This window comes from Siniperca chuatsi, linkage group LG22 (genome assembly GCF_020085105.1).
Source record: "Siniperca chuatsi isolate FFG_IHB_CAS linkage group LG22, ASM2008510v1, whole genome shotgun sequence".
Taxonomy (NCBI): domain Eukaryota; kingdom Metazoa; phylum Chordata; class Actinopteri; order Centrarchiformes; family Sinipercidae; genus Siniperca; species Siniperca chuatsi.
The window spans coordinates 21,342,038-21,355,996 of NC_058063.1; the positions used below are offsets into that span (position 1 = coordinate 21,342,038).

A 13,959-nucleotide genomic window follows, 5' to 3' on the forward strand; every position below is an offset into this window, starting at 1 on the left:
GGTGCGTTGGCGGGTCCTGACCTGATCCCCGGCTCTGCAGCGCCACCACGTCTCTCAGCCAGGCTCCAGTCTTCAGATCCCACAGTTTGACCGTCCCGTCGTCGGAGCTGGACAGGACCAGACCTCGGCAGAACTGCAGGCACGTCACCGCCGACTGGTGCTTGTTGGGACCTGAAGGAAACATCATCACACCGTGACCTCTGACCTCCTCACCACAGCAACACACAGACAAGACTACCAGTACTACACGTACTCTGTCACTCAAACTTAATGTTTTCATTTTCTTTAACATCATTTTTAACGGTGAGTTTGTAACTCTGACCAGAAACTACAGATGAAAAATGGCGTTTTTGGCAAACTATTAATCTGCAGCGTCCCTGTTAAATAAACCGATACTGTAAATAAGAAAACAAACTAAGCGAATGTTAATGTTGTGGAATCAAAGCACAAAGTGTCAGTACTGGACATCTGGACTGGAAGTAAATGCAGAGAAGCAAATCTGCTTTCATTAAAAAGGAAGTATTATATTTCTTTTAAGGCTGCGACTATGATTATTTCTAATGCAGATAAATCTGCCGACTATTTTTTATTAAATTTTAATTAGAAATAGTCGGTTTATTCTGTAAAACGTCAGAGAATATTGAAAAAGATAATGCCTTTTAAACCGCTCAATGTGCAACGATATAAAACAGAGAAAACCAGCAGCTCATTCATAATTTGAGAAGCCGGAACCAGAGAATATTTGGCGTTTTTGCTTGATTATCAAAAGAGTTCTCTGTTAATTAAGTTTTAAAGTTTTGCCTTAACTGTACAAACACTGAAAACTGTCTGCCTGATGAGCACAACGATGAGTTCAACCAAAACCAGCCCCGAGCAGAGCCTGTAAATGCTAACCAGATACTTAAAAGCTGCAGTAAGTCAGAATCAGAATCCGAATCAGAAATACTTTATTGATCCCCGTAGGGAAACTCTTTGTTACAGTAGCTCGCCTTTACGTCAGTGCACACAGGAGAAAACGATATTATACACTATAAACAGGTCAGAAATAAATAAATTAAGTAACATGTTGGTATAAGTATAAGATAAACTAAGTGTCGAGTACCAAGTGGGTTTACTGGTAGATGGTGAAGTACAGTATAAATACAATGTCACTAATTATGTAATAAATAATATTAATAAGCGGAGGTGCATGTACTGTCGAGAGTAATTGAGGTATATCCGTAACAATAAATAAGAAAAACTAACAAGGGAAAACTAATATTGCACTTGAGGAGTAAACAGAATATTGCACAATTATTATTAATTATGGCAGAGATGTAATGCTCAATGTCCAGTTTAGTGACCTAGGGTCAAACAGACTAATCCTTAGAGGGAGGAGTTAAAGAGTTTGATGGCCACAGGCAGGAATGACTTCCTGTGGCGCTCTGTGGTGCTTTTTGGTGGGATGAGTCTTCCGCTGAAGGTGCTCCTTTGCTTGACCAGCACGTCATGGAGCGGGTGGGAGACGCTGTCCAAGATGGCGTGTAGTTTGGCCAGCATCCTTCTCTCTGACACCACCGCCAGAGAGTCCAGCTCCACCCCCACAATGTCACCGGCCTTACGGATCAGTTTGTTGAGTCTGTTAGCGTCCGCTACCCTCAGCCTGCTGCCCCAGCATGCAACAGCATACAGGATAGCACTGGCCACCACAGACTCATAGAACATCTTCAGCATTGTCCGGCAGATGTTGAAGTGACCACTAGAGGGCAGAAAGTCTCCAACACTACGGGCCCTTCAAGCTGTTGTAGCTAACCAACAGCCTTTCTGCACATCCAGCAGACACTGAACAACATTATCATTCATCTGGAGAACGTGTTTGTGTCCACCTGGACGACTAAGTCCAATATTTACTCCGTCAGCTCTGTTTTTGGTCTCTAAAAACTCCTGAGAAAAAATATCTCAGCTCTTTAGCTGCTAAATGCTCCACTATGTTCACCATTTTCAGTGGTGAAAGAAGCGATCTGATCCTTTACTTAAGTAAAAGCACAAACACCACACGGTGAAAACACTAATAAAAGTCCTGCATTCAAAACCTTACTTAAGTATGTAGGTATTATCAGCAAAATACGAAAAGTAAAAGGACTCATTTTGCAGAAAATCCAGTAAAAATACAGTTTTCACACATACGCACGTCTACACCGGGTTTTACTTTCTGCAGTCCTTTTACTTTTGTTCTCCCTCGTCTCCTTCCTCCCTTTGTTTGCTTCTTTCCTTTCTACTGTTTGTTCCTTGTTTCCTTCATATCTCTCGTTCTCCCAGAGGACTTGCAGACTTTCGTGTCAGTGCGTTTTAGCGCTGAGTCGACAACAAGATGGAGGTTGTCGTCACCGCGCACACACACACACACACACAGCAGCTCTCACCTTCATGCTGCTCTCCGACACACACTCTCACAGGGATGCTATTGTCCTCTCTCTCTCTCTCACCTTGCAGTGTGTGGAGACACTGTCCCGTCCGGACGTCCCACACTCGGACCGTTGAGTCGGCGTTCCCGGACACCAGGATGTTGTCACGCAGCTCCATGCCGCTGGTCAGCGATTGGTGGCCCGTCAGCGTGTGGACACACCCACCTGGACAGGACAGGTTTAGCTGTTTTACTTCAAACCAACTGGTTTATTTTAACTGATTTAAAACCACAATGAACAGTTTCTTTTTGTGCTTCTTTTAAATTATTCTGGTGTTTGTGAAATAAAGAGACAAATAAAAGTGAAACTCGATTTACTTTAAGTTCAAGGAGTTTGTATTTTTGTTTTTATGTTATTTTGGTTTAATCTGACTTCAAAAGATTAACTGAATGAATTAACGGGAATTTAATTCGGTCTATTTCAACGCTAATACAACGACTTATTTAATGAAACTGAATGAGAATGTAATTTTGTAATAACGTCAATATAAATTCTTCTCAATAAACAGAAGCCATTTTACGTTTAATTAAATAATTCATACTTTATTTATTGTATCTATTTTACAATGTATTTTTATTACGATTGCAGTGTAACTTATGGTACGCACCCAGTTGCCAGTTTATTAGGTACACCGAGCTAAAACTAATGCAGTCTAATACAACAGTCCTGTAATAAATCCAACCTTCATGAAGGTTGTAATGTTCAGATTTTGCTGAAACTGTTATGTGTTGATGTTCTAATAAATTAATATCATTAATATAAATTAATATAAATATAAATTAGACAAAACACTGGAAACACCTCAAACCACAAATTATAGCCTTGAAAGATGAAACTGAACATTTTGACGTTCAGGATTTACTGCAGGATTGTTGGATTACTACACACCAAGCGTATACTTACACGCTTAATCAATTTAAAATAAAACGTATGCTATTCATGGCTGCGCTGAGGGAAAGTGTCTCTACCTGTCTCTGCGTCCCAGACTCTGATCGAAGTGTCCAACGAGCCGCTCACCACAAAGCGCCATCAAACTGCAAAAGAGAGACGATGTGCGAGTGTGTAACACACAGACTGACGAACGTATGTCAGATACAAGGACGCCAATGAGAAGAAGCTCTCGAGGGCGACGGAGGCTCCTTGATTATGTCGTTTTTTTGGTCAATTTTCACAGAAAAACACTCTTTTTAAAAGAATCGAAGGCGGCGGATAGTGCGTGTGTGTGTGTGCGTACCTGCAGTGAGTACACTCTGTTGGTGTGTCCCTGCAGCGTGTGCAGACACGCCTCCGTCTCGGGGTCCCACACCTTCACCATGCAGTCGTAGCCGCCCGACACCACGCGGCGGCCGTCGTACTGAACGCAGCGCACCGCCGCCACGTGGCCCGTCAGCACGTGCTCGCAGCGGCCCGTCGACACGTCCCACACACGCAGCGTCGTGTCCCGGGAGCCCGACACCACCCTGAGAGAGAGAGAGAGGCATGACATCACTGCAGAGTCAGCCAATCAGGTCAGCTCAAGTTTGTCTTATTGGCATGAGAGCGAAGCAGAAGTCTGTGTGTGTGTGTGTGTGTGTGTGTGTGTGTGTGTGTGTGTGTGTGTGTGTGTGTGTGTGTGTGTGTGTTCATGCTGTGTGACCCAGTTTCTTAATGCTTGTGTGTATTAGTGTGTGTGTTTACTGTAAATGTGTGTTTAGTGTGAATGTTTTTGTATTAAGTATGTAGATGTGTGTGTGTGTGTGTGTGTGTGTGTGTGTGTTCATGCATTTAGTAAGTGTATGTTTGCGTGTGTATTTATTAATACACAAGTATTTGTGTAGTTTGTATTTATAGTGTTAGCATGAATTTATAATGTATGTGTGTGTAATTAGTGTGTAGATGGGTGTGTATTTATTATGTTTGTATGTTTTTGAGTATATGTGTGTGTGTGTGTGTGTAATAAGTGTGTGTGTGTGTGTAGCGTATTTAAGTGCGCCTTGTGCATGTGTCTGTGTGTATTTATTATTGTGTATTTCTGTAGTTTGTATTTATAGTGTTAGCATGCAAGTTATTATGTATGTGTGTGTAATTAGTGTGTAGTTGTATGTGTGTGTTGCTGGTTGCTGTGTGTATGTTTTGTGTTTATGTACACTACACACTATGCTACACTATATTAATGTTATGCTGGTGGTTACCATGGAGACGAACAGCAAGCAGTGGGCATGTGTGTCAAGAGTGTGTGAGTGTGTGAATCTTTGTGGGTGTACATAAGTGTAGGCTTTAACTGTGTGTGTGTGTAAGTCTTTCTGGTCGTCATGGAGATGAATGCAGCAAAATGTAAAGTGTTCCTAAAGTGTGTGTGTGTGTGTGTGTGTGTGTGTGTTACCGGTTGCCGTGGAGATGCATGCAGCGCACGGTGGACGTGTGTCCGTACAGCGTGTGAACACACTCGCCGCTCTCGGCGTCCCACACACGCAGCGTCCGGTCGGTGGAGCCGCTGATCACCGTGGCGACCGCCATCTGACTGCACCACACGCCGCCGGTGTGACCCGTCAACGTCCGCAGACACTGAGAGACGAAACGGAAACAAACAGTTTGAACGACACTCATAAAAAGGCCAGGCGTGTAAACCCCCAGCCTGTGAAAACAGCTGTGGAGACTGACCCTGATGATGTCACAGTGATGTCATCGGGGTTATCTCAGCGTGGGCTCGGAAACTACACACTTTTAACAAAGTCTGTGTTAAAAACTGGGGGGGGGGCGGAGTTTGAAAGACGCTGCCGTTTTCCAGAGAAGAGAGGGTCTACAGAAAAGACGCTGTCCAGTTGCATTATGGGAAATGTAGGATCCAGTGTTTTGGGAGTTTCAGTCATACTTTCTGCCTCTTGCGAACCCTCCGACTTTATGGACGTGCAACACTAAATCGCTGTAAAGCCTTTTAAACACAACGAATTAACGTTTTATTATCGCGCCACTACACACAGCACGCGCGGGCCTACAAGACACCGTGAATCCATACAACGCACACGTTTCCAAAACAACAGAGAAAGTCCAGGAACAACAAAATTCATAAAGCGTTGACAAAAACATTTACTAAATAGTGCTGGAAAATCTGAATGAATCAGAAATAAGTAACTAATCTTTGAGACAAAGTAAGCAAAACTTAAACACATCAAAATTAAACTCCAGTTTTTGCTCATCTACAGGTTATTTAAATTTAAGTTTACAGGATAATGGTGAATGTTAAAACATAGTATAACAGTACTACAGCATTTTGGTATTTATACTTAGTTTTTTTTATATATTGTTACTTTATATTGTCAATTTTTACTGTTATTTCTGTCTGATTGGAGATGCAGTTTTGTTGTCAGGCACAAGGACAATAAAGCTCTCTTGAATCTAATGTCGGTTACGCAACAATGCTAACGTTAGCCACCATTAGCTCCTGGTCAGACCAGACCAAATACGGCCGCAAGACCCCCGAAAGTTAACAAACTGAGCGGTTTTATTACTTATGAATTCAACTTTTAATTAGTAAGAGGACGGATGTTTTAATAAGTCGCGCTTTTCAATACAAAGCTGTGATTAAATCTAAATTAATAACTTCAATGTTATTAAATCCCTCTACCTTAAACCAGTACATAATAAGGAAATTTCATTTTTATTGAAGTTTCTGATTGAAAATTGAATTAAAAAAAACACTATCTTCAGCAATTTACTTAAAACAGTATTAGGCAAACCAGAAAACTGTGTTAGAAAAATGAATTATTTACTGTTCACTCATGTATTTCACTCATTTCTGTGTGTAATACCATAATTAGCAGTTTCACATTTACTGAGCATAATTACAAAAATCCCATTAACTTAAAAAAATTAAAACTAAAACCAAAAATCCAGATTAGGTAACGCTGCTGATTAAATCCACCAATTAAATCAATGTACTATTAATTAAAGCACAAATTAAGTTAAAAATGTAATTCACTTCTGGGAAAGACACTTTGTCAACCTGTGTGTGTGTGTGTGTGTGTGTGTGTCCGTGTGTGTGTGTGTGTGTGTGTGTGTGTGTGTATAACTGTGTAAGTGTGTGTATATAAAAGTGTGTGTGTGTCAATATTTGTTCCACTTTCGCAGCTCCCCTTGAAGGACACGCCGCCGAGTTTCACCTTGAAGGTGTTGTGGTGGTGGTGGTGGTTGCCGCGGCAACAGAGGAAAACTTTGCCCTGCAACTGTGTCTGAGACAAACTAAAATAAAAAAATAAAACTACTGTGATTATCGGCAAGTGGGTGACAGTAAAACTGTTATCACGTCTTGCCGATAAAGATGATTTAAATTCAATTGTGTTGGGATTTTTTTTACAGAGCGGGACGAGCGGAAACACACACACACCTCGTCATTCCTTCAGGCTACAGATGTGGGTGTGTGTTTTTCTATCTGCAGGCAGCACAAGACTCTCCCAACACACACACACACACACACACACACACACACACACACTAACACACACACTAAAGGGCAGGTCTGGACGTAGGTGAGAGCAGGTGTGTCTGGTTCAAGAATGTTCTACCGAAACCAGCTGAGTCGGTGTGTGTGTGTGTGTGTGTGTGTGTGTTTTGTGTGTGTGTGTGTTTTTGTGTGTGTGTGTGTGTTTTTCTGTGGTGGAAGAAGTATTCAGATCCTTTCAGCGTAGCAATACCACACTGTGAAAACACTACAAGAGTGAAACTGTAAACTTTTCCCTGTCAGTGTTTATTATATCTGATGTTTCTGCGTTAATGTGTGTGTTGCATTTTACTGCTGCAGATGTTTCAGGTCGAGCTCATTTTAACTGCTTTATATACTGTTGGGTAGTTTAACCTGCAGCAATGCATCATGGTCTATAAGATCGTCACGTGTTTGCAGCGTCGCCGTCCTGCGAGAAGCACGTATCTCTAAAAAGTCGACGTTTTGTGAGAGAAACAGTTTTCAGCTCTGCGACGATGCGTTTCTCAGCTGATCCGAGGGGGTTAAAGAGTTTATTCAGCTTCAGGAGGAGGAGAGTTTTCTCAGCACATGAAGGAAACTCTTCAGCCTCCAGCTCATCAGAAAAAAATCACTAAATTTGGAGATACGTGGACAGGAAGGGGATGAAAAACCGTAATCTGAACGTAACTAAAGCCGTCAGACAAATGCAGCAGAGTAGAAGTATAAAGTTGCATAACATGTAAATACTCAAGTGTAGTACAAGTACCTCGCATGTGTACTAAAGTACAGCACTTGAGTAAATGTGCTTAGCTGCATTTCACCTCTGGTGTGTGCGTGATACCGGATGAAAGTAAAGACAGGAAAGGCGTGTGACTGCTAAAATACACATCTGTGTTTAGAGAGGGGCTTTTTGTAAACCGTCTCCTCACCTTTAACACACATGCGTAGTTTGTGGATTCAAACAGAGCCGCCTCAGGCTGCGGCAGTGTGTGTATACAGACGGTGTTTAAATAACATCTCAACGGCACACCCTGACTAACGCAACTGGTCCGCCTGCTACTGGTCTATTTTATTCTACTGCATTCTTTTCTATTCAGCCATATGAGCTTCATAGTGTCCTATTAGGTCATGCTGACCTACATAGAAGCCTTCATGAAGCACACTGACTTTCAACTGCAACACATACACCGGCTGCGACGCGCAGCACGCCGCCATTTGATGCTACGGCTGCAACTAACAATTATTTTCATCATTGATTAAACTTTGGATCACGTTCTTGATTAAAAAAAATGTGTCGTTTAGTCTTTAAAATGTCAGAAAACGGTGAAAAATGTCCGTTACAATTTCCCGACGGTGTAAGGTGACTTCTTAAAATGTCTTCTTTTCTCCGTCCAAGCGTCGCAAATCCAAAAGATATTCAGTCTATTTTCATATATGACAAAGAAAAGCATCATCTTGCAACCTGGAAATAATAAAAAATAAAAGTACTGCTTGTACTGATAGTAAAAGCCTCGCTTCTAAAAAAAAAACACTACAAAAAAGCACAAGTTGTTGTAGAAATACTAAAAATATATGTGAGCAATACAAAATAAAAGCATTGCTTCTAGAAATACAGACAACAAATACAATTAAATTCTGCAACACTCCAAAATAAAAGCACCACTTGACAAAATAGTTATAGTACACACTGACTAGTAAAATAATACTTAACTGTAATATAGCGATATGCTCCCAAACACACACAAACGTGTAGCTGAAGCAGCAGTAAATCATGATTTACATAATCAATATGTTTGTCTCTGCTGACACACAAACACAGAAACACACACACACACACACACACACACACAGGCACAAATGTCCTACCTTGCCAGTGATGGCGGACCAGACTTTGAGCGTGTTGTCGTCGGAGCCGCTGACAATCAGGTCGCCGCCGAACTGGAGACACGTGATCACGTGATCGTCGTGACCTTTCAACACCTGAGACAGAGACGTTTAATGGCACTCAGTCCGTGTTTACATATCAGATACACGCTGGTCAGCCGAATCGGTGTGTGCGTGACGGAGAGTGCGGTGTACCATGGGTTCTCGTGTGTCCCCCTTCCTCCAGTTGTTCTCTATACGGTGTTGTCTGATGTAGGCCGATTTCCACGGACTGACCGCCACGCCCGGCCGCACGCACTTCCTGCGACGAGACGACGCACACTCTGACACGCCTGTGGAGAGACAATTTTGTTAACCGATTAATGATTTACGTAATTTCTTAAGCGTAAATGGCAAAAGTTCGCTGGTTACATCATCTTTTCTGTTTTTCTTAGTTTTAGTGTGATATTAAACTGAATAACTTTGGCTTTTGAACTGTAGGTCAGACAAAAGAAATCATATTAAAACATGGGAAGTTTTCACAATTTGCTTACATTTTATAGTACACACGAGTAATAAGTAAAAAAAATAATCAGTTAATCGGTAATAAAACATAATTCCACCTTAAGTGCGTATTACCTAATGCTAACACTGGCTACATTGGTATAGCTGTAAGCTAACTAGTTTGACAGTTCTGAATGTACTGTAAAATGATGCTGTACTTTGTTGGTGATACTGCCGTGTAAGCTAATATTAGCTACATCAGATTTATTACTATGCTTTATGCTAAAATCAATGACTGTAGTTGACTTTACTGCAAGCTAGGATTATCTACCCTTTTATTAATATGACACTGTAAACTCACAAAAGTTACTGCAGTTTTATCAGTTAAGTATTGCTGACTGCTGAGCTATTAAAATGACTGCATTTATCATTGTTACTCAGGTGACTTTAATGTTAGCAAAAATGTATCTGTTATATAACTTTACTCTAAGCCAATAGGAGAGAAAACAGCTTGATTCATGTGATGTGAGCTAACAGTAGCTACTGCAGTTTCACTGCTATGACAGTAGTTTAAGCTAACATTAGTTTAATTGATATAATTGCTGAGTAAACTAACATTAGTTGCTGTAGTCTCATAGAAATCGTTATCAGATAAGCTAGCTGCAACCATTAAAATGACTACAGTTTACAGTAACATTAGCTATAAAGTCTTTGGTTGGAATCAACAGTTTAATTACTTTGGTATAAGCTAACATTAGCTAGCGTTGTTTCACTGGTATGACAGTAGTGTAAGCTAACATCAGTTTAATTGAAATGACTGCAGTGTAAACTGTCAGTTAAGCTAGCTGCAACCACAGCTATTAAACCGACTCCGGTAACATTAGCTATCAAGTCTTTGGTTGGAATCAACAGTTTAATTACTTTGTTATAAGCTAACATTAGTTAACTGTTGTAATTGCTGAGTAAACTAACTGCTGTCGTTTCATAGAAATCACTCATAGAATCAGATAAGCTAATAGCAACCACCGCTATTAAACTGACCTAGCAACATTAGCTACTGAGTCTTTGGTTGGAAAATTTGGTTTAAGCTAAAAAATAGTGGGTGTATTACTTGAAACCAACAGGACTCAATAGTTTGACTAATGTAATATAAGCTAACATCGCTGTATTATTTTCCCTGGTATGAGAATAGAGTAAGCTAATATATGTTGTTATTATTGCCATGTAAGCTAACAACAGTTGCTGTAGTTTCATAGAAATCAGATAAGCTAACAGCAAACGCATAGCAACCATAGTTTACAGGTTGGACTCACCGATTTAATTACTGTGGTATAAGCTAACATTAGCTACTGTAGTTTCACTGGTATGACTGTAGTCTGAGCTAACATAAGTTTAGTCATCATAATGCTAGCCCACCAAAGCTACTGTAACTTTTATTGGTGTGTCTGAGGTGTGGTAGAGTGATTTTACTGATAGGGGTTTACTGTAAGCTAACACCAGTTTCATTAGTATGTAACTGGCATTCTTCTGCTCATGCAGGTTAGCTGCATTTATATTCTCACTGAGTGCTAGCTAATGCCAACACTGTTCCCACTGGTATGGCAGGGGTGTAGCGCAAATACAAATTAGCCTTATTTATGAAGCCAGTGGGCTGCAGTTAACGCTGGCTTCATTAGTATGGCTGTGGTATGGTGCTAACGCTAGGTAGGCTCATTGGTATGGCTGCTGAGTGTTGGCAGTGAATCTCGGCTGACTGGCAGAAAGCCCAGAGAGAAACACACACACACACACACACACACAGCCACTGCATTGCGCTGAATGGAAGGAGTGGCCGACTGACTGTGTGTAGCTGTGTTTGCATGTTACACTCAGGTTAGAAAGCAATATACATCCTATTTGTGCTCTGTTTTTACATATTTCCCCTGTGAAAACACACCTACAGCGCTCAGGCACCACATGACGAACTCTCACAGCCACAACAACAGGAAATACAACGTTTTTTTTCCCGTCATTTTCAAGGTTTTGGGAGAAGATTCATAAAAATGTGCCAAAGCAAAACACTATGAAAGAGAGAGCAACAGAGCGTGAGGAGGAGGAAAAAAAGAAAGGAGGCAGCCCTGCACAGTTTGTTATATTATTATAAGTTTGCTTACAAAATTAAAGGATAAGTCTGGTGATATATAACAAATATATAACAAATCCCAGGTATTGTCTGTGTATCCAAAACCTGATTATTCTTCTGTGCCACAGAGCTCCATTACTGTCCAAAAACTATTAAGTATGTTATGTGGTAAGTTTTATGTAGTTTATTTTGGTTTATTTAAATCTCACACACACCGTCCTCCTGCCAGAAATACTCAGTAGAGCACCAAATGTGGATTAATCCGCCGCTGAAAATAGTCCTCGACAAATTTCCTCCTGTTTGAGTAACATTAGACAAAAACTACAGTGACCAGCTGTTTTAGGAAAAATTAAACTATATATATATTTGTGACCAGGGCTGTAAGCAATATTTTACAAATACTGGAGTCCAAATTCCCCCAGCAGTACTCCACCCAACGAGGATGTTTTGACTTGCCACCAACCAAACTTCACAGCAAAATCACAGCATTTAATTTTAACTGGTGAATTATACTTGCTGTAAATTTTCCTACATTGTGGACTAAATGTTCTTTCACAACCTTCTCTACGCTGCCGGGTTTTGTTTGTTTGTTTGTTAGTTTTTGCCTAATAAAAGTCACATTTTAAGACATTCAGTCGAACAAATATCAGAATCAACTCATGTCGTGTGTGTGTAACTGTAGAAAATAAACTTCGTGTCATTAAATCCACCAAATTCACAGAAATATTATAAAGGAAGCGACCTCGGTGTCTTCAATCGTAGCTACAGCTGCGTTTGTGTCCAATAAAAATGTTCGTCTTCAATAGGAACCAATGGGCTTGGGTCTGAGAGGTACAGACAGGAAGTCAAAAAGTACTGAAAGACGGACTAACATGATGTTGGTTTTCGTCTTTTCATGGGATTGGTTGACAACAAGAAAAACACAAGACTTACCCTGCTATGTTCACATTATGTTAACTGAGTAATTGTGATGTTCGTATATAATTTTAGCCATAATTATGGATACCTTGCGGAAAAACAGATGAAAGAAGGCCAAAAAGAAAATAAATTTAAAAAAGGAAATGACAAGAGAAGTAAGTAAACAACAAAATACACAGAAGTACAACAACCAGTACGCAGTGGACTGTGTATTTACTGTGTGTTAGTGTTTACCTTCCTCGCGGCACTTCTCCCTCCACAGCAGGTTGTCTTCAGCCAGGATCCTCCAGTACCTGCAGGTCTGAGCGGCCTGCAGCAGGTCTCTGGGAGCCAGGAAGGTCAGCACGTACAGAGCTAACTGCAAACACACACACACACACATTTAAAATGCTGCTCGCAATGCACGCATGCTCACGCAGTCACTCTGATTTTCACATCTGCTCTGTTAAAGGTCACATTTTTAGGACAGAGAGATAACTGTATGTGTGAATAAATATAAATGTATTTCCGCTGGCATCACTACAATATAGTGTTAGCAGAGGGACTTACAGTGTGTCTATGACATGTAAAAGGTCATTTACAGTGACCTTATTGAACCTTTTGCAGCTATAGCATCTCTGTAACGTTACTATGGTGACTTCTGATGAGTCTGTGGTTATTAGTTGAGATACTTATTTATTATTTACAGGGGCCTTACTGTGTAATACCCCTCAATAATCTGTATTTTCACAACGTAGGGAAGCGAAAAATGTAAATTTCTAAGGTTGTATTCTTGTGGTCTGTAGCTGTAAAGATGAACACGCATTAGATACAAAAGTTTTGCTTGATTTGAATTAATTTTCATGGATTTTTGCTGTTTTTATACATCACATTTGACCCCAAAGGATGCAGTTTACAGCAGCTGCACAGTGTGGTGTCCCTCTTTCAGGAAGCAAAGTTGTACATTTCTAAAGGTTTTATTCTTGCGGTTTGTGGCGTAAGACGAACAATACTAAAGTCTCGTCTGATTTGAAGCCTTTTCATAGATGTCTGGTCTTGTTTTCTCTTCTTTGCAGTTTACAGCAGCTGCACAGTGTGGTGTCCCTCTTTCAGGGAAGCACAAATGTACATTTCTAAAGGTTTTAGCATCAGATGCTCAAGTTTTTATTAATTTCAATTTCATTCACAGATGTTTTGGTCACATTATAGGACAGAGAGATAACTGTATATGTGGGTACCTCTTTGGGCAGCAGGGATATGAAGTCTCTCTGGAACTGGGGCTCGATGACCTGCATCATGTGCTTCACCTGGCTGGTCTCACACCTGTCAATCAACTCGTCCAGAGCCAATAGCCTCTCAGGACCGCTCCACGTCTGCAGGTGGGGGAGAGACAAGGAGGGCAAGGACGAGGATGAGGAGGAAGAACACGATTGGGAGGAGGAAGAGGAATGAAGAGAAAAGACGAAACAAAGAAATTTAACATTTTTGTGTGTTTGAGTGTGTGTCTAAGAATACTTTAGTGTTTCTTTTTACTTTTCTGTATGCGTTTGTGTGTGGTGTTTATGTTTTGTGGTATTTTGTGGTTTTTGCGTGTGGTTTCGTGTATTTCAAAGAGTTTCCACGTCTCTGAAATCGTTTGAACTTCTTCCCCAAGCTAGAAAAGACACATCCATGTTTTTAATTTGAATGCA

General features: G+C 40.7%; 2 protein-coding genes across 2 annotated transcripts in view; one reads left to right on the forward strand and one right to left on the reverse strand.

Moving 5' to 3' along the window:
• The window catches only part of LOC122870258 (low affinity immunoglobulin gamma Fc region receptor III-like), a 1,099,642-nt gene that overhangs the window by 703,054 nt on the left and 382,629 nt on the right, over positions 1–13,959 (forward strand). The window lies entirely within an intron of this gene.
• Positions 1–13,959, reverse strand: part of LOC122870118 (F-box/WD repeat-containing protein 7-like) — a 40,811-nt gene that overhangs the window by 2,628 nt on the left and 24,224 nt on the right. Inside the window, 10 exon segments of the mRNA XM_044183919.1 lie at positions 22–171; positions 2,466–2,609; positions 3,413–3,469; positions 3,472–3,478; positions 3,679–3,904; positions 4,807–4,988; positions 8,749–8,862; positions 8,962–9,098; positions 12,524–12,647; positions 13,507–13,641. Coding sequence (XP_044039854.1) covers positions 22–171; positions 2,466–2,609; positions 3,413–3,469; positions 3,472–3,478; positions 3,679–3,904; positions 4,807–4,988; positions 8,749–8,862; positions 8,962–9,098; positions 12,524–12,647; positions 13,507–13,641 — 1,276 coding nt within the window.